Source organism: Lolium perenne, chromosome 6 (assembly GCF_019359855.2).
Source record: "Lolium perenne isolate Kyuss_39 chromosome 6, Kyuss_2.0, whole genome shotgun sequence".
NCBI lineage: Eukaryota > Viridiplantae > Streptophyta > Magnoliopsida > Poales > Poaceae > Lolium > Lolium perenne.
This window is the reverse complement of record NC_067249.2, coordinates 10,711,767-10,732,426: the sequence shown is the minus strand read 5'-3', so window position 1 is coordinate 10,732,426 and position 20,660 is coordinate 10,711,767. Positions and strand designations below refer to the sequence as shown.

The window sequence follows — 20,660 nt, the reverse complement described above, 5'->3', positions numbered from 1 at the left end:
GCCTTCCCGGCCTCCTCCTCCTCCAACGCGGAGGCACACAGCAGCTCGACGAGGTGCTACCATTTGGCCAGTGATACGTCTCCGACGTATCGATAATTTCTTATGTTCCATGCCACATTATTGATGTTATCTACATGTTTTATGCACACTTTATGTCATATTCGTGCATTTTCTGGAACTAACCTATTAACAAGATGCCGAAGTGCCAGTTGCTGTTTTCTGCTGTTTTTGGTTTCAGAAATCCTAGTAAGGAAATATTCTCGGAATTGGACGAAATCAAAGCCCAGGGGCCTATTTTTCCACGAAGCTTCCAGAAGTCCGAAGACGAAACGAAGAGGGTCCACGAGGCAGCCAGAGCATAGGGCGGCGCGGCCCCTGCCCTGGCCGCGCGGCCCTATGGTCTGGGCACCTCGCGCCGCCTCTTGACCTACCCTTCCGCCTACTTAAAGCCTCCGTGACGAAACCCCCAGTACCGGGAGCCACGATACGGAAAACCTTCCAGAGACGCCGCCAACGCCGATCCCATCTCGGGGGATCCAGGAGATCGCCTCCGGCACCCTGCCGGAGAGGGGAATCATCTCCCGGAGGACTCTACGCCGCCATGGTCGCCTCCGGTGTGATGTGTGAGTAGTCTACCCCTGGACTATGGGTCCATAGCAGTAGCTAGATGGTTGTCTTCTCCCCATTGTGCTATCATTGTCGGATCTTGTGAGCTGCCTAACATGATCAAGATCATCTATCTGTAATTCTATATGTTGCGTTTGTTGGGATCCGATGAATAGAGAATACTTGTTATGTTGATTATCAAAGTTATATCTACGTGTTGTTTATGATCTTGCATGCTTTCCGTTACTAGTAGATGCTCTGGCCAAGTAGATGCTTGTAACTCCAAGAGGGAGTACTTATGCTCGATAGTGGGTTCATGCCCGCATTGACACCGGGACGATGTGATGAAAGTTCTAAGGTTGTGTTGTCTTGTTGCCACTAGGGATAAAACATTGATGCTATGTCTAAGGATGTAGTTGTTGATTACATTACGCACCATACTTAATGCAATTGTCTGTTGCTTTGCAACTTAATACTGGAGGGGTTCGGATGATAACCTGAAGGTGGACTTTTTAGGCATAGATGCAGTTGGATGGCGGTCTATGTACTTTGTCGTAATGCCCAATTAAATCTCACTATACTCATCATGATATGTATGTGCATGGTCATGCTCTCTTTATTTGTCAATTGCCCAACTGTAATTTGTTCACCCAACATGCTGTTCGTCTTATGGGAGAGACACCTCTAGTGAACTGTGGACCCCGGTCCAATTCTCTTTACTGAAATACAATCTACTGCAATACTTGTTCTACTGTTTTCTGCAAACAATCATCTTCCACACAATACGGTTAATCCTTTGTTACAGCAAGCCGGTGAGATTGACAACCTCACTGTTTCGTTGGGGCAAAGTACTTTGGTTGTGTTGTGCAGGTTCCACGTTGGCGCCGGAATCCCTGGTGTTGCGCCGCACTACATCCCGCCGCCATCAACCTTCAACGTGCTTCTTGGCTCCTCCTGGTTCGATAAACCTTGGTTTCTTTCTGAGGGAAAACTTGCTGCTGTGCGCATCATACCTTCCTCTTGGGGTTCCCAACGAACGTGTGAGTTACACGCCAGCAAGCTCTTTTTCTGGCGCCGTTGCCGGGGAGATCAAGACACGCTGCAAGGGGAGTCTCCACTTCTCAATCTCTTTACTTTGTTTTTGTCTTGCTTAGTTTTATTTACTACTTTGTTTGCTGCACTAAATCAAAATACAAAAAAAATTAGTTGCTAGTTTTACTTTACTTGCTATCTTGTTTGCTATATCAAAAACACAAAAAAAAAATTTAGTTTACTTGCATTTACTTTATCTAGTTTGCTTTATTACTGTTGCTAAAATGGCCAACCCTGAAAATACTAAGTTGTGTGACTTCACAACCACAAATAATAATGATTTCTTATGCACACCTATTGCTCCACCTGCTACTACAGCAGAATTCTTTGAAATTAAACCTGCTTTACTGAATCTTGTTATGTGAGAGCAATTTTCTGGCGTTAGTTCTGATGATGCTGCTGCCCATCTTAATAATTTTGTTGAATTGTGTGAGATGCAAAAATATAAAGATGTAGATGGTGATATTATTAAATTAAAATTGTTCCCTTTCTCATTAAGAGGAAGAGCTAAAGATTGGTTGCTATCTCTGCCTAAGAATAGTATTGATTCATGGACTAAATGCAAGGATGCTTTTATTGGTAGATATTATCCCCCTGCTAAAATTATATCTTTGAGGAGTAGCATAATGAATTTTAAACAATTAGATACTGAACATGTTGCTCAAGCTTGGGAAAGAATGAAATCTCTGGTTAAAAATTGCCCAACCCATGGACTGACTACTTGGATGATCATCCAAACCTTCTATGCAGGATTAAATTTTTCTTCACGGAATTTATTGGATTCAGCTGCTGGAGGTACCTTTATGTCCATCACTCTTGGTGAAACAACAAAGTTTCTTGATAATATGATGATCAACTACTCTGAATGGCACACGGAAAGAGCTCCACAAGGTAAGAAGGTAAATTCTGTCGAAGAACCTCTTCCTTGAGTGATAAGATTGATGCTATTATGTCTATGCTTGTGAATGATAGGACTAATATTGATCCTAATAATGTTCCATTAGCTTCATTGGTTGCACAAGAAGAACATGTTGATGTGAACTTCATTAAAAATAATAATTTCAACAACAATGCTTACCGGAACAATTCTAGTAACAACTATAGGCCATATCCTTATAATAATGGCAACGGCTATGGTAATTCTTATGGGAATTCTTACAACAATAATAGGAGTTCACCCCCTGGACTTGAAGCCATGCTCAAAGAATTTATTAGTACACAAACTGCTTTTAACAAATCTGTTGAAGAAAAGCTTGGGAAAATTGATATACTTGCTTCTAAAGTCGATAGTCTTGCTGCTGATGTTGATCTTTTGAAATCAAAAGTTTTGCCTAATGAGAATCATCATAATAAAATTGTTACTACAGCAAATGCCATCCAAGTTAGAATTAATGAGAATATAAGATTAATGGCTGAACTGCGTGCTAGGTGGGATAGAGAAGAAAATGAAAAACTAGCTAAAGAGAAGAATGTAGCTAAAGTTTGGACTATTACCACCACTAGTAATGCTAATGCTACACATGTTGCTGCACCTCCTACTAATAATAATAAAAGAATTGGTGTTAGCAATGTTTCCACTTCTAATGCAAAGCGCGAGAAACTGCCTGAAACTGCTAAAACTGCTGAAACTGCCTGTGATAAAGCTGCTGAAATTTTTTCCAACATTGGGGATGATGATCCCATTGCTTTAGATTATAATGGTTTGAATTTTGATGATTGCCACATCTCTGAAGTTATAAAGTTCTTGCAAAAACTTGCTAAAAGTCCTAATGCTAGTGCTATAAATTTGGCTTTCACGCATCATATTACAAATGCTCTCATAAAAGCTAGAGAAGAGAAATTAGAGCGCAAAGCCTCTATTCCTAAAAAGCTAGAGGATGGTTGGGAGCCCATCATTAAGATGAAGGTTAAAGATTTTGATTGTAATGCTTTATGTGATCTTGGTGCAAGTATTTCTGTTATGCCTAAGAAAATCTATAATATGCTTGACTTGCCACCGCTGAAAAATTGTTATTTGGATGTTAATCTTGCTGATCATTCTACAAAAAAAACCTTTGGGGAAAGTTGATAATGTTCACATTACCGTTAACAATAACCTTGTTCCCGTTGATTTTGTTGTCTTGGATATTGAATGCAATGCATCTTGTCCCATTATATTGGGAAGACCTTTTCTTCGAACTGTTGGTGCTATTATTGATATGAAGGAAGGTAATATAAAATATCAATTTCCTCTCAAGAAAGGTATGGAACACTTCCCTAGAAATAGAATGAAGTTACCTTTTGATTCTATTATGAGAACAAATTATGATGTTGACACTTCGTCTCTTGATAATACTTGATACACACTTTCTGCGCCTAGCTGAAAGGCGTTAAAGAAAAGCGCTTATGGGAGACAACCCATGTTTTTACCTACAGTACTTTGTTTTTATTTTGTGTCTTGGAAGTTGTTTACTACTGTAGCAACCTCTCCTTATCTTAGTTTTGTGTTTTGTTGTGCCAAGTTAAGCCGTTGATAGAAAAGTAAGTACTAGATTTGGATTACTGCGCAGTTCCAGATTTCTTTGCTGTCACGAATCTGGGTCTACCTCCCTGTAGGTAGCTCAGAAAATTAAGCCAATTTACGTGCATGATCCTCAGATATGTATGCAACTTTCATTCAATTTGAGAATTTTTATTTGAGCAAGTCTGGTGCCATTTTAAAATTCGTCAATACGAACTGTTCTGTTTTGACAGATTCTGTCTTTTATTTCGCATTGTCTATTTTGCTATGTTGGATGAATTTCTTTGATCCACTAATGTCCAGTAGCATTATGCAATGTCCAGAAGTGTTAAGAATGATTGTGTCACCTCTGAATATGTTAATTTTTATTGTGCACTAACCCTCTAATGAGTTGTTTCGAGTTTGGTGTGGAGGAAGTTTTCAAGGATCAAGAGAGGAGTATGATGCAACATGATCAAGGAGAGTGAAAGCTCTAAGCTTGGGGATGCCCCGGTGGTTCACCCCTGCATATATCAAGAAGACTCAAGCGTCTAAGCTTGGGGATGCCCAAGGCATCCCCTTCTTCATCGACAACATTATCAGGTTCCTCCCCTGAAACTATATTTTTATTCCATCACATCTTATGTGTTTTTCTTGGAGCGTCGGTTTGTTTTTGTTTTTGTTTTGTTTGAATAAAATGGATCCTAGCATTCACTTTATGGGAGAGAGACACGCTCCGCTGTAGCATATGGACAAGTATGTCCTTGGTTTCTACTCATAGTATTCATGGCGAAGTTTCTCCTTCGTTAAATTGTTATATGGTTGGAATTGGAAAATGATACATGTAGTAATTGCTATTAATGTCTTGGGTAATGTGATACTTGGCAATTGTTGTGCTCATGATTAAGCTCTTGCATCATATGCTTTGCACCCATTAATGAAGAAATACATAGAGCATGCTAAAATTTGGTTTGCATATTTGGTTTCTCTAAGGTCTAGATAATTTCTAGTATTGAGTTTGAACAACAAGGAAGACGGTGTAGAGTCTTATAATGTTTTCAATATGTCTTTTATGTGAGTTTTGCTGCACCGGTTCATCCTTGTGTTTGTTTCAAATAAGCCTAGCTAGCCTAAACCTTGTATCGAGAGGGAATACTTCTCATGCATCCAAAATACTTGAGCCAACCACTATGCCATTTGTGTCCACCATACCTACCTACTACATGGTATTTTCCGCCATTCCAAAGTAAATTGCTTGAGTGCTACCTTTAAAATTCCATCATTCGCCTTACAATACATAGCTCATGGGACAAATAGCTTAAAAACTATTGTGGTATTGAATATGTAATTATGCACTTTATCTCTTATTAAGTTGCTTGTTGTGCGATAACCATGTTCACTGGGGACGCCATCAACTATTCATTGTTGAATTTCATGTGAGTTGCTATGCATGTCCGTCTTGTCTGAAGTAAGAGAGATCTACCACCTTATGGTTAAGCATGCATATGTTAGAGAAGAACATTGGGCCGCTAACTAAAGCCATGATCCATGGTGGAAGTTTCAGTTTTGGACATATATCCTCAATCTCAAATGAGAAAATTATTAATTGTTGTTACATGCTTATGCATAAAAGAGGAGTCCATTATCTGTTGTCTATGTTGTCCCGGTATGGATGTCTAAGTTGAAGAATAATCAATAGCGAGAAATCCAATGCGAGCTTTCTCCTTAGACTTTTGTACAGGCGGCATAGAGGTACCCCTTTGTGACACTTGGTTAAAACAGTGCATTGTGATGATCCGGTAGTCCAAGCTAATTAGGACAAGGTGCGGGCACTATTAGTACACTATGCATGAGGCTTGCAACTTATAAGATATAATTTACATGATGCATATGCTTTATTACTACCGTTGACAAAATTGTTTCATGTTTTCAAAATCAAAGCTCTAGCACAAATATAGCAATCGATGCTTTTCCTCTATGGAGGACCATTCTTTTACTTTCAATGTTGAGTCAGTTCACCTATTTCTCTCCACCTCAAGAAGCAAACACTTGTGTGAACTGTGCATTGATTCCTACATACTTGCTTATTGCACTTATTATATTACTCTATGTTGACAATATCCATGAGATATACATGTTATAAGTTGAAAGCAACCGCTGAAACTTAATCTTCTTTTGTGTTACTTCAATGCCTTTACTTTGAATTATTGCTTTATGAGTTAACTCTTATGCAAGACTTAATTGATGCTTGTCTTGAAGTGCTATTCATGAAAAGTCTTTGCTTTATGATTCATTTGTTTACTCATGTCATATACATTGTTTTGATCGCTGCATTCACTACATATGCTTTACAAATAGTATGATCAAGATTATGATGGCATGTCACTCCAGAAATTATCTGTGTTATCGTTTTACCTGCTCGGGACGAGCAGAACTAAGCTTGGGGATGCTGATACGTCTCCGACGTATCGATAATTTCTTATGTTCCATGCCACATTATTGATGTTATCTACATGTTTTACGCACACTTTATGTCATATTCGTGCATTTTCTGGAACTAACCTATTAACAAGATGCCGAAGTGCCAGCTTCTTGTTTTTCGCTGTTTTTGGTTTCAGAAATCCTAGTAAGGAAATATTCTCGGAATTGGACGAAATCAAAGCCCAGGGGCCTATTTTTCCACGAAGCTTCCAGAAGTCCGAAGACGAAACGAAGAGGGGCCACGAGGCAGCCAGAGCATAGGGCGGCGCGGCCCCTGCCCTGGCCGCGCGGCCCTATGGTCTGGGCACCTCGCGCCGCCTCTTGACCTACCCTTCCGCCTACTTAAAGCCTCCGTGACGAAACCCCCAGTACCGGGAGCCACGATACGGAAAACCTTCCAGAGACGCCGCCAACGCCGATCCCATCTCGGGGGATCCAGGAGATCGCCTCCGGCACCCTGCCGGAGAGGGGAATCATCTCCCGGAGGACTCTACGCCGCCATGGTCGCCTCCGGTGTGATGTGTGAGTAGTCTACCCCTGGACTATGGGTCCATAGCAGTAGCTAGATGGTTGTCTTCTCCCCATTGTGCTATCATTGTCGGATCTTGTGAGCTGCCTAACATGATCAAGATCATCTATCTCGTAATTCTATATGTTGCGTTTGTTGGGATCCGATGAATAGAGAATACTTGTTATGTTGATTATCAAAGTTATATCTACGTGTTGTTTATGATCTTGCATGCTTTCCGTTACTAGTAGATGCTCTGGCCAAGTAGATGCTTGTAACTCCAAGAGGGAGTACTTATGCTCGATAGTGGGTTCATGCCTGCATTGACACCGGGACAAGTGATGAAAGTTCTAAGGTTGTGTTGTGCTGTTGCCACTAGGGATAAAACATTGATGCTATGTCTAAGGATGTAGTTGTTGATTACATTACGCACCATACTTAATGCAATTGTCTGTTGCTTTGCAACTTAATACTGGAGGGGGTTCGGATGATAACCTGAAGGTGGACTTTTTAGGCATAGATGCAGTTGGATGGCGGTCTATGTACTTTGTCGTAATGCCCAATTAAATCTCACTATACTCATCATGATATGTATGTGCATGGTCATGCTCTCTTTATTTGTCAATTGCCCAACTGTAATTTGTTCACCCAACATGCTGTTCGTCTTATGGGAGAGACACCTCTAGTGAACTGTGGACCCCGGTCCAATTCTCTTTACTGAAATACAATCTACTGCAATACTTGTTCTACTGTTTTCTGCAAACAATCATCTTCCACACAATACGGTTAATCCTTTGTTACAGCAAGCCGGTGAGATTGACAACCTCACTGTTTTGTTGGGGCAAAGTACTTTGGTTGTGTTGTGCAGGTTCCACGTTGGCGCCGGAATCCCTGGTGTTGCGCCGCACTACATCCCGCCGCCATCAACCTTCAACGTGCTTCTTGGCTCCTCCTGGTTCGATAAACCTTGGTTTCTTTCTGAGGGAAAACTTGCTGCTGTGCGCATCATACCTTCCTCTTGGGGTTCCCAACGAACGTGTGAGTTACACGCCATCAGCCAGCTCCTTGAGGTCATTGACCTCGCGGAGCGTGGCGCACAGCTCGGGTCATCCTCCTCCTCGGGCTATCCTATGGCGCTGGCACGGCCCGCCTCGAACCACAAGTCCCAGTAGGGACTCGTGTCGCTGTAGGACTTGTGTCCCAGTAGGGATCTCCGCCAGGCGGGCGTGGCCGGTGGCAGGGATTGGCGGCACCGGAACCCGTTCTAGGCTCAGTGCCAGCCGTGGGGAGGTGCACGTCGCCCCACGACATTGGGGCGTCGGCCTCCCAGAAGATCTGCGCCACCACAGCGGTGACGTAGATCCGATCGCGCATCAACGCCGACGGCCTCGTGGTCGTTCGCGCTAGGCTCAAACTCGCGCTTCGGGGCCATGGCGGCGCAGAAGCTCGAGCGAGCGTGCGGAGTGGAGTGGGGAGTGAGGACTGGATAGGGACAGTCCTCCTCCTATATCACATTTAATAGGACGCGTCCGCCGATAGGTGGGCCTGGGAGACGAGAATGTAGACGCGCGAGGATACCGCGTGCCATCCACGGCCACGTAAAACTAGCTCACATTTGATCGAGTTTGGGTAGTCCCAAACACCGCGGGCATCCGGACGCGCCCGGCGCGGGATGGATGCCGCGTTCGAGATGGTCTAATCTGAACCGTATTTTACTGATACAACTGAACGTTCTGATCTCAACCTGAACACAATTTCAGAGAGCCGTTTGTCTCTTTCGCCCGGTTCCGTGTCACACACAGAGACAAAAAAGATCCCCCATTTCCCACATGGCCGACGGCGGCGAGTCCGGCGACGAGACGGCAGCACTCCACGCTTCGCCGACGGTGCCGCCGCTGGAGGACGACGACCTCCTCGGCGAGATCCTCCTGCGCCTCCCCGCGCTGCCCTCCTCGCTCCCGCGCGCCTCCCTCGTCTCCAGCCGCTGGGCCCGCCTCGCCGCGTCCGCCGCCTTCCGCCGCCGCGTCCCCGCCCACCACCGCACGCCCCCAATCCTGGGCCTCTTCCACAACCCGTCCGGCGAGCTGCTCTTCACCCCGGCGCTCGCCCCGCCAGACCGCATCCCTTCCGAGCGCTTCTCGCTGTACCCCGGCGGCGACGGCTCCTACCCGGACCCGTTGGACTGCTGGAGCCTCCTCGCGTGCCGCCACGGCCGCATCCTGATCGCCAGCTCCTGGTGGCGCCTGCTCCTCGTCTTCGACCCCGTCTCCGGCGCCCGCCGCCGCGTCGCCGTCCCGCCGGACTTCGTCGACTACATGTCCACCGCCAACGGCGCCGTCCTCTGCTCCGCCGGCGCAGGCCACGTGCACGGCGACTGCCTCTCCAGCCCCTTCAAGGTGGTCCTGGTGAGCACCAGGTGGAGGCAGCGCCCGGCCGTCGCCCGCGTCTACTCCTCGGAGACCGGCCTCTGGGGAGACCTCGTCGAGGCGGCGGAGCCGTGCGCCGGCATGGTTAGCCGTCTCCCCGGCACCCTTGTCGGCAACTCCCTTTACTGGTGGCTGAACGAGTCTGACGACGGCATGCTCGAGTTCGATTTGGATACTCGGGTACTAGCCGTGGTCAAGAGGCCCCCTTTCGAAGGCGTTCACGGTAACCGCATCCGGATCATCAGGGCAGAAGATGGTAGTGTCGGACTGGCTGTACTGTCCTACCCGAGTTTCCAGATGTGGCGCCGTAGGGCTGATTCTACATGGCTTCTCCATGCCACCGTTGGCATGGACAAGGTCCTTGGTCTGCCATCTGAGATCGAGGCGGGGAGGGCGGCTATAAGGGGGTACGCCGAGGATGCCGATGCGGTTTTCATATCGGTGAACGACACCGACTGCCGGAACTATTTCTTCCGTGTACAACTGGACGCGATGCAGTCCACGGAACTGTGTGGGAACTTTTTGGGGAATTCGTATCACCCGTTCACCAATTTCTATACTCCCGGTAAGTGCTTATCAATGAATCGAAACGCAATGTTTTTGCGTTTTCGCGAAAAAAGTGCCTATCTTTACCATTACAGGTTTGGAGTGGATCTGCCTTTTCTTTTTCATGCATGGTTGCTGGGTTAGCTTGGTTTATGTACTACATCAGCCTTTAGCTATCCTTTTCCTCTTTGCTTGATTGACAAAATTAATAGCCATGTTGTTTAAATTGTTGTAGTTTAACTGTATCTGTCCTTCCTTAAAGATAGCAAACTATTTTGACTGATTTATTGTATCTCATTGCTGCAAAGGTTCACACACATTCTATATAATTTACCAGGCCCGTCAACGCTCCAAACTCCTGCGAACTAGTTCAAGACGCTGATGGAGCAGCAGATGATGGGGACCATAGTTTGATGCGCTCCTGCGACCTAAGTTAAATGGTGGTCAAATGCACCTTCGCGGTACATCTTACGACTTGAAGCTAAACATATGATGCTCATAAGGTGACACCATTGGTTCTGCATTTAATTTTTCATATATATTCTACGATATCATTCTTGTGAAGGATCACATATATTCTATATAATTTACAAGGCCCGCCATTGATCCAACTTCCTCCTGCTGAGAACTACATCTGGGGAGATGCTGCGGCGTAGGATGATGATCGCCAAAGTTTGAGCTGCTGCTGGGGCACTCCTGCAAACTAAGATAAAGGTTAGTCCAAGGCACACCTTCATGATAAATCTTCTATCTTATAGATATAAATATAATGCTCGAAAGGGGGCAGCAGTGCTTCTGCTTACATTATTTTATGTTATTATATCAGTAGATTTCTTATCGCAACAATAACTTACGGATATCATAACATGGTTCAGGTTTACTTTAACCAGGCCTTTGATGCTTTATTAGGAGTAATTTATGATGCACCTCCTATGGCTAAGTTGCTATCAGTTATAAAGAATCAGATAATGTGTCAAACCTTAGCTTTTGCGGCTGATAATGCTTTTGCTTGTTATTCATGTGTAGCTCATTCTCTTCCTCTCTCCCCCTTTTGGGAAAAAAAAATTCTCTGCCTCTTTAATAGGCAATTTGCCAAAGGGACTAAGAGGATGCACTTCAAAGATTCAGTCATAAATCCCGTGATGTTCAAAGATTAAATTACAAGTTTTTTTCTACTTGATTTACTTGCTATAGCCTTAGCTATCCTTTTCCTATTTGCTTGATCGACAAAATTAATAGCTGTGTTGTTTAAATGTATCTGTCCTTAAAGATAGCACACTATTTTGACTAATTCATTCTATCATATAACTGCTGCAAAGGTTCACATACATTCTTTATGATTTACTAGGCTCGTCAATGTGCCAACTTCCTGCTCCTACGAACCATGTTCATGACCCTGACGGAGCAGCAGATGATGGTGACCGGAGTTTAATGTGCTCCTACGACTTAAGTTAAAGGATAGTCAAACACACCTTCATGGTAAATCTTAAACCTTGAAGCTAAACATACGATGCTCATAAGGGGACACCATTGGTTCTGCTTACAATTTTTTATTGTACAATAAGATTTCCGATCACTAGTAAAATATTGAGATATCATGACATGCTGCAGGTTTACTTGAATCAAATACTTGATGCTTTATTAGGTGTAACAGTGTAAGTAATAAAACACATCATATGGCTAAGTTGCTTTCAGATGATTTGTCAAAGCTTAGGTTTTTCTCAGGGTTGTGCTGCTTATAATAATTTGCATGTTATTCATCCATCCTCTTCCTCCTTAACAGGCAACTGCCAACAGGAGTAAGAGGATGCACTACAAAATGATTAGTCATAAGTTTCGTGATGTTCAAAAATTCAGATAGAAGTTCATCCTGATAATGACGCAAATTTAAAGATTCAGTCATGAGTCCTGTAGTTGTCATATAATTCGTACTACCTTCGTGCTTAGAATTATTTTTGTTTGTTCGGATGAAGATTTTCTTATGAAGAAAATGAGTTTGTGAGGATATCTCTGTTACTTGCTCTACTTCAATTTTCTAGACTTCTGTAGGTTCAGACTGAAACTGCTAATTGTTATGCTTCATCATACTATGGAATCTACTGATCCCAGAAAAACCAGAGAAATGCTATTGAAAACTGTGGCGTTATTCAGGATCATTTCACATGTCAGACACGTTAGGGTTGGATTGAACTTTCAACCTTAATTGCTTGTTTAAACACCGAGTTTTGCGTTTCATTCTCTTTTCTATCATTGAAATGCTATTTTACTAATTTTGCTGGAATCGTTAAGTTTTTTTTTAGATATGGCTCGTTCACTGGTGACTAATGAAGATTGGTTGCTGCACAGGTACCAGCCATTGAGCAACCAAAGCAGCAGGCTCTACTCCTATATCACCATACAACCCCTCGAACCTTCCTATTCCGTGAAGCTGAATATTTCTTATTAGCATGGTTCTTCTTGTAATGAAATGGTTGACTCATAACAAGGGCAAGCTGTCGGATTAGCCCTTAGAGAGAGACCCTTGTCACTTTGTCCCTTTATTGTGAATTTGTGATATTTTACGACTGATCTCACTGAAATCTTGAATCTGCAGTAGCTGTGTTATGTATTCTCTGTAAAAATGAGAGGATGTGTTTGTGCTATTTCCTACTGGCTGCTGCATCTTGGAGTATAATCTCAGGATGTGTTTGAGTGACCGAAGTGTAAGTAGACTTATTTTCCTAGACAGGCTATCATTATCTGCTACACAGCTTTGAAGCAGAAATGAGATGCAAACTCTTGACAGGTCATGCAATGCAATCCTACCACATGTATTCTATGGATTAACTCTTGTAATAGCAGAGAGTTTAGATAGCTGCATACCTTTGGTCAGCAAAGAAGGATAACTTAACCCTTAAGCCTGACTCTTTTTGCACATGCTTACTGTACTATCCTTGGCATTCCAAATCTGAATAATTCTGTTGTGCATGACAGAATCCAAATAGGAAGGTGGTGTAGACAGTGTCTTATCTTTGTTACGTGTTTGTTTTCTTCTACGGTATCTTTTACTTGTTCCGGCTCGCATAAAAAGATCCATATTCTGTGTCGTTCAACTCATACCGATGGGGTGCTGTTGGATTATCTGTTAGGTTGTCAATTTGTCAATTGCTCCTTTTATTAGACTAGATAAACTCAACCTTCAGTCAGAAAATGTGGTGCAAACTCCTGACAGGTCTGTGCATTTATTTAACCGAGTATGTAATGCAATCCTACCACATGTGATGTATGTATGGATTCTTAATCTTCCTACTTGTGAGTGTGGCTGTCAGTTTTTGCGCAGAGTTTGGATAGCTGCATATCTTTAAACAGCAAAGAATGATACACTTAACCCTTAAGCATGACCCAAAATGTTCAGTGTCCCTTAAGCATTCTAAATCTGAGCAATTCTATCGTGCATAACGCTATCTAAAATAGAAACATGCATGGTGCAGATAGTGTCTACAAGCATGTGTTTGTTCAGGCTTGTGTAACTGACATTGCCCGTTTTGCACATACATACACCTTGGACAGCAAAGAAGGATACACTTAACCCTGAAGCTTGCTCAGTATCCTATCTTTGGCGTTCCAGACCTGAAGAATTCTGAACCGTCTGTTGGGACGGGCTCAACAATCTACATTTGTCCTACGCGTACGCTTTCCGCCTCCTACTACTCCAAGGTGTATAAATACCACTCAACCTACACATCCAAAACCACTAATCAAATCACTCATATAATTAAGAAGTTAGCAATGGAGATGGGCAAGAAGAAGAAGCTTGCCCCATTGTCATTGTTCCTGGCCATCCTTCTCATCATCTCCTGTAAGTCAAATCATTGATTCATCAATTCCTAGGTGCATGAACTTTGCTATGTTTTTGCGGGTAAACTTTGCTATGTACATATGCGCCAATTTGGTTTAAAACATTTCTGAATCTTACGTGATTCTTTTTGGGTATGCAGCTGAGATGGTGGAAGAGGTTGGGGCAAAGCTGGTGTGCGACACCTACTGGTCGCTGTGCATCGAGAAGTGCACCAAGACCGGCAAGTGCATGCGCTGCTGCAAGTACTGGGGCTTCGTCCACGGCCGCTGCAGCCTCCTCCACGGCATGGGCTGCTACTGCTGCTCGGACGACTCCGACCCCGGCCACGCCGCCCTCCGCCGCCGCTACCAGTACCAGCAGCAGCAGAAGATGCTCGCCCCGCCGCCACTGGACCACCTTCTTCATGCGTGAGCCTCAGCCTGCTCCCCCTCGGTGCTTCATAGCAGTGCATCTCTGCCTACGGTTCTGAGCTATCGAAGAAGACAAGAAGATCTCACGAACATATGTCAAAAAAATGTCCCAGCTCTGAATATGTCAGCTCCATTATTACTATGCATCTCTTACGATTCTTTGTGAAATCGTTTTTTCCCCTCATTCCATTCAATGACAAATTCACCGACAATATCCGTAGGACATCACAAGAGGCTTAACTAATTCAGCGTGTTTTCTAGGTTAAATCATGGTCGTTCCTGCGCACAAACGTTACAAATACCAAGGAATTTTACAATAAAAACACAAAAAGGATCTGAAAACAAAAGGAGATTTTACACTATACATAAAAAAGGTTACAATTTTTTAACATGTACATGGAATCGTTTCTGTTATTTCCAAGAACAAACAAGGAATGCATGCCTTGCCATGAAACTATGAACGGGTGGATTCTGTTGGGTAAGCATGCTGCGCCTCAATTCCACCTTTTTAACCTTAAAACCAAGCATTACGTTCTGTCTCAACACTGAACAAGACAGACTCGAACAGAATACAACAGAACTGGATCATGTGTGTACTCAAAATTATGTTCTTGAAACAGGAAAGATAACCGCATCATCTTCCATATTTTTGGAACCGTATATATATATTTGGACATCGGTCCACAATGACAATTTAGACTGCTTTTGGGTGGGTGTGAGGCAGAAAAGTTTCCTTGCCGACATGTTGTTCATCACTCACGTCCATGCACAAGATTCCAGAGCAAGAAACAAATAGCTTGAACTAATTCGATACTGGTGCACTGGTATTTTACACGGCAAAACTTTGCTGGATTAACTTCGGATGCCATAATGTTAAGCATAATTTCCGGTCACACAATTGATGTGCATGCAGATACGTGTTTCTATCTTCCGGTCATTTGGTTAACTGTAAGCTCGTCAGCAACTTAATAGGCATGATAGAGTAAGCGCACCGTAGGTACTAGAACATGGTAGATTAAGCCTCAATGTAACTACCACCTTTGCACAAATTGCTCAATGGAAAGCAGAAAGTTCTAACATCACGAGACCGGAAAGGAATAATAACTTAACTAATGAGCCAATAAGAGCTATGCATACTAGATTAGTTCTAAAAACAATATTTTTTCTTTCACAAACATATTTATTTGAAGGACAGAAAGTTGAGCCACCCTGTCACATTGGAATTCGCCACATATTTGTTAGTATTTAGTTAGCACCTGGAACCTCATTATACATTGGATCCATAATTCTTGCTGCGGGCGGTTCTGTCACACTCGTACAACAACAAGCTGATGGAAGCACCGTTGAAAAATATCCGTCCTTGTAACATTCAACTTTGCACTGCTGGACGCAAAGGTTAAGGGAATCACAATTTGATATATGGGCTCTGTGCTCCTTGCATATGAGTTCTTAAGCACCTACATACATAACCAAAAATATGTTCTGTTACACAGGTAGCCACAAATATATGCAGAGAATGCATATATCTTAAGGAAACTATGTATGACTATTAGGAACATGTTGTTCCATACTTACTGCAAGACACCAGGAGTGAGAGTATCAAGATGGATGCGGCAGCGGTGGCGATCTTGCAAGCCATGAGGGTGTTGTTGCTTTGAGATATAGAGAAGCAAGGTTGTGAGGTTTCTTGTTCACATGTATTTATACAGGATTGACAGAAGGCGGTCTAAGCGCAAATTGCAGATAGAGTTGTAATAGTTTTGCAAGAATTAATGATTCATTATTGTCCTTGAGCTGGATAACAGAGGATAGCCTTATCTTGATTGACCTTGATGAGAAAGGTTAATTGGTATTAACCAAATGCGTGAGCTGGATATAGTAGGTGATTAATACCTTAATTTGTTTTGATATGCTTGCCAAATTATAGGTATTAATACCTACGGGGCATAGAATGCTATATACTTGGAGCACTACCAAATAATTCTGTTATGGTATCATCATGTTTTGCGATCTTGGGCCAACAAGTATATGTGTATAAACCGTGTCTTGCATTTTGGCATTATTATGTTATGCTCAATACAAGAAAGTCAGCTCGTACCACCTTCGGCCTCCATCATCAAAACCTGAAGGATATATGTCTTAAATAACGAGATTCAAAGGAAAACTCATATGCACATGTAGAGGAATAAGCAAACAGATGCTCCTAGTCCCGCCTCTAGAATAGCTCATGTGTTGTATGATGATTGAGTTCTCCTGATCATGGGCAAAGTTAATGTAACAAGGTTGCCATCAACAATGAGAGTACGTTGTTAGCACAACAAGAGTACTGAACATACCCCATTATGCGTGACATACTATGAGACGTATTGTCATTTGTTATTAGTATCATCTTTATGTGTTTATCATATGAACAAGTGAAAGGGTAAGGAAGGGACTAGAAAGTGGGGTGGGGTTGAATAGGATCTACCAAGTTTTTAGCTTTTTTAATTTTATGTTGGTTGCGGAAACTGATGAACAAAACCATGAGGTTCTAGAGGAATGACAAAACCAAGAGAGGTGAGAAAAGAGGTGCCGACAAAGCCGTGCTATTCTAGTGGTGCTGCCCCTCCTGATGCCATGTGCTTCTACCGTAAGGCCAAGGGCCATTGGAAGATAAACTGCAAGAAGTATCATGAAGACAAAAGGAAGTCTAGAGCTTCCGGCAAAGGTAGAGTTGTTACAAATGTTATTGGCATTTTCCTTACTAGTCCTCACTCTAAGTCTTGGGTATTTGATACCAGATCTATTGCTCATGTGTGTAACTCGATGAAAGGACTAGAGAAGGTGGGACTGATGGAAAGGAATGAAGTGCAGATGCGCGTTACGAACGACATCGGGATCGCTGCCTTGGCAATCTGATATATGAGCTTAGGTTTCACATAAAGATTTCTTAGACCTTAATAAATTGTTATTATGTTCCATAGTTATGTAAGAACACTATTTTAGGATCATGTGCTTGCCTAATGGAAAGATTACTAAGACTCTGTTCACTTGTTATGTTGAAAGGGCGAGTGACCTATTTCGCATCATACATTCTGAGGTGTGCGGTCCAATGAGTATACCCACATGTGGTACATATCTACTTTCTTACTTTTACTTATGAGTTTAGAAGATAAGGATATATCAACTTAATGAAGCAGAAGTCATAGGGTCTGTTTGTTTGGGCTGCAGCTTTTGAAAAGCAGCTGTAGCTGTTGAGCTGTGAAAAAGCAGTTGCGAGAAGCAGCTGTTGAAAGTAGAGATTTGATGTTTGGTTGGAACACTTTTCATGGCTGCTGCTATAGGTTTTAGTAGTAAAATGTCTGGAATGTCCCTAAGTGCTGAAGTTGTTGTATAAATGTTGTTTGAAACGAATTAACTCTTTCTAATTGTTTAATTATATAAATTACCATGTTTAAGGGTTGAATAATTTTAATTTACCTGTTTTTGCTAAAATAGTTTTAAAACATGCTTTGTATTGAAATAATTGTTTGAATGTTTGGTTAGAATTTACTTTGGCTTTTGGTTTATAAGTCGTACTTGTCGCAGCAGCACTCGTAAGAAATGTAATATATTTACAGCTGCTATAGCAATATATTTTCATGCCCATCAAGGGGAACTATACATTTACTTGACAACCACAATACACTAGAAAATACACAAGACCTGATTGGAAGAAATAACTTTATTTCTGAAGAGCAGTTGCAGTTTAGCATTTATTTACAACCAATCAGATGCAGTTTAATCTTACAAGAAAAGACGCCTGCTTAACGGGACAAAATACAGTATAATACAACATTTTTCAGTTGGAAACTTCCACAACTTTCTTCCTAGAGCTTTAGGTACATCAGCTCTCTGACGATATTTATAGAGAGAGGGCGAGGGGGTTGGTGTAGTAGGGAGACGGAGGTGGCTGACGATGAAGAGCACCTAGCGGGCCGAGCAGCATGTCGCTGAATCGTCGGACGAGAAACGGTGAGGCGCCGGCAGCTCGAGATCCGGCGGCCGACGGAGACAAGATCGACCTGCGGGCAGGCTGAATCGGGACGAGGAGGTGCGCTGCTCGACAGGGACGAGGAGAAGGAGCTCCTCTCTTCCAGCGGGGCCGGAGCACACGGGAACAGGGGCGGACGAGGGACGGCGAGGCGGCGGCGCCTGTGTCCGGCTGCCGACGGGGCCGAGATCCCCCGACGACGCGCTCAAGTTCGACGGCGACGACCGGCCTGAGAGAATGAAGATGGTGCGATCCCGTTCGTACCGACCCGATTCCTTTGGAAGGGACAGGCGGCGGCTTGAACTGCTCCGTCTCCGGCGGCGGCTTGAATGCTCCGTCTCTGGCGGCCGACGGGGCCGAGTTCTGCCCACTGCGCCCGGTCGATTCTAGGACGAGAGGAGCATGAGGGGAACGGGAACGGAGCGACGGAGGAGGGCTTGCGTGGCGGTGGCGGCGGCGGCGGGGAACAGCTCTGGCGGCGGCCGGTTGCAAGTTGCAACCCTAACCTGTCATATCGATGATGGGGAGGGGAATTGTGTTCGGGGGCGTCGCTCGGTAGAGATTTATTTGCACGGGCGGCTTTTCTTGTATTCGGTGGCAGGTTTTTCGTAAATAATCCGAAGTGCTGAGGACAGTTTCGACAGTAGCAACTCGGGAAGCGGCCAGAATCTCGGGAAGCATTCCGGCTGGGGTCGTGCGTAGTGTAATTTCGTAACGCGCTTCTGTACCGCGCTTCTCAATTGTTGACTGTTTGTTTGGGCTTCCACTTTTGGATCCTAAAAGCACAAGTAGAAGCTCAAACAAACGGAGCCATAAACTTTTACTTATGAGTTAAGAAGATATGTGATCACCCAGGTTCATCTGTAAGATATGCCACGGCAAGAAACCTAACTTGTTTCTAAAATTTGTGGTTGCGATATGTGTTTAACATCGGCACTGGTGTTTTGGCACCCGGGAGCATATGCTCCCGGTATTTAAATTTTATTTCAAATACATTTTTAAAATGTTGAAAATTTTGGACATAAAATTTAATAGGTACATCTCGAAGTTCTACACGTTTGTCGCTTGTAAAAAAGACAAAATTTGGTGCAAAAAAATGGCAGTGTACTTTTTACGTGACTTTTTTTGTCTTTTTCACACAAGTCATCAAAAATGTTGGTTTTTTGCAAAACTTGATGTACGTACATAGAATGTCAAAACGTTAGCACGGAAATTTTTGTTCAAATTTTTTTGACATTTCAAAATGTTTTTCGAAGGCAGAAGCATATGCTCACATGTGCCGAATTGAATTTTTGGTTTACATCCAATTAAACTCGAACCAAACCAGATAAGTGATATTTTGTTGGTTATCCCAAACACACTATTGAGTATGCCCTCTACGACCGTGCCGACGGCAAAGTGTTTGATGTTAAGAATGGCGTATTTTCGTAGAATCTTTTTACTAAAAAGAAATAACTGGGAGAGACAACTTAAAAAGAAATAATATTGTCAAATCTTCGGAGACAGATGATGGGATTGAAGAGCCCTCTCATCCGTACGACCGAACCGAAAACTGCTGCATTAGACGCACAAGTTTCGATCAAGGTTGTAACTGAACCAGGTAAGTAAGCCAAGTTCGAGAACCACCCACATGGTTTGGATAATGAGGTACTTAGAGCATTTTTAGTCAGGGGGGTTTGAGGCACGCTGGATGTTTGACTGCCTTCAATCGCGTCACAAAGCTCTTTTCAGTCCGGTGCAGTCTAATATGTTGTCCGGAGCCCCGATTCCATCCATGCTACACATGAACATTGCGGAGGCGCCGAAACGCAACGCGGAGATGCGTCGCGAGTGATTAGCCAGCCTCGTTAGCAGCTTGAATCAAAGCGTTGCAACTTTGGCTTAATGATGACGGTGGTTTCCAAGGCGGAGCAGGCCAGATGTCCCGTCGATGTTGCGCCTCCTCCACGCGTCGCAGCCATCAGTCTTCATGCGCATCTTCTCGTGCCTTCTCCACGGCTTCCCACGCTTTCTCCCCTCCTCTTCCCATGCCGCCACCGGCTATAAAAGGCTGCATGTGCTCGCTATCGCCACTACAGCCTCCAGCAATCCTTTCATCCGCCTCCACGAAAACATGCCTCGTCGCCTAGGCACCACCTACGCAATGTTGAGCCGCACCGGCGGAGACAAGGCACCTCCACCTTCGCATCCACCTCCCTCGGCCGATTTCCCAGAGTTTGATGAGTTCTTCTTCGATGATGACGATGTCATCGAGGAGGACCC

General features: G+C 43.6%; 2 protein-coding genes across 3 annotated transcripts; both read left to right on the top strand.

Annotated features, from left to right (window-relative positions):
- Positions 1–8,899: 8,899 nt before the first annotated feature.
- Positions 8,900–12,780, top strand: LOC127308908 (uncharacterized). Of its 2 annotated transcripts, XM_051339823.2 has the most exons (6): positions 8,900–10,157; positions 10,476–10,641; positions 10,733–10,852; positions 11,487–11,617; positions 11,750–11,793; positions 12,485–12,780. In XM_051339823.2, the coding sequence occupies exons 1-2, from the start codon at positions 8,996–8,998 to the stop codon at positions 10,505–10,507; spliced, it is 1,194 nt and encodes a 397-aa protein (XP_051195783.1). In that variant the 5' UTR covers positions 8,900–8,995; the 3' UTR covers positions 10,508–10,641; positions 10,733–10,852; positions 11,487–11,617; positions 11,750–11,793; positions 12,485–12,780. The 2 variants fall into 2 exon arrangements, with proteins under 2 accessions (XP_051195783.1, XP_051195782.1); XM_051339822.2 differs by lacking the exon at positions 11,750–11,793.
- Positions 12,781–13,782: 1,002 nt separating this feature from the next.
- Positions 13,783–14,609, top strand: LOC127310879 (uncharacterized). The gene is made up of 2 exons (XM_051341510.2): positions 13,783–13,976; positions 14,116–14,609. Exons 1-2 carry the CDS (start codon positions 13,907–13,909, stop codon positions 14,385–14,387), a joined length of 342 nt encoding a protein of 113 aa, XP_051197470.1. The 5' UTR covers positions 13,783–13,906; the 3' UTR covers positions 14,388–14,609.
- The last annotated feature ends 6,051 nt before the right edge of the window (positions 14,610–20,660 follow it).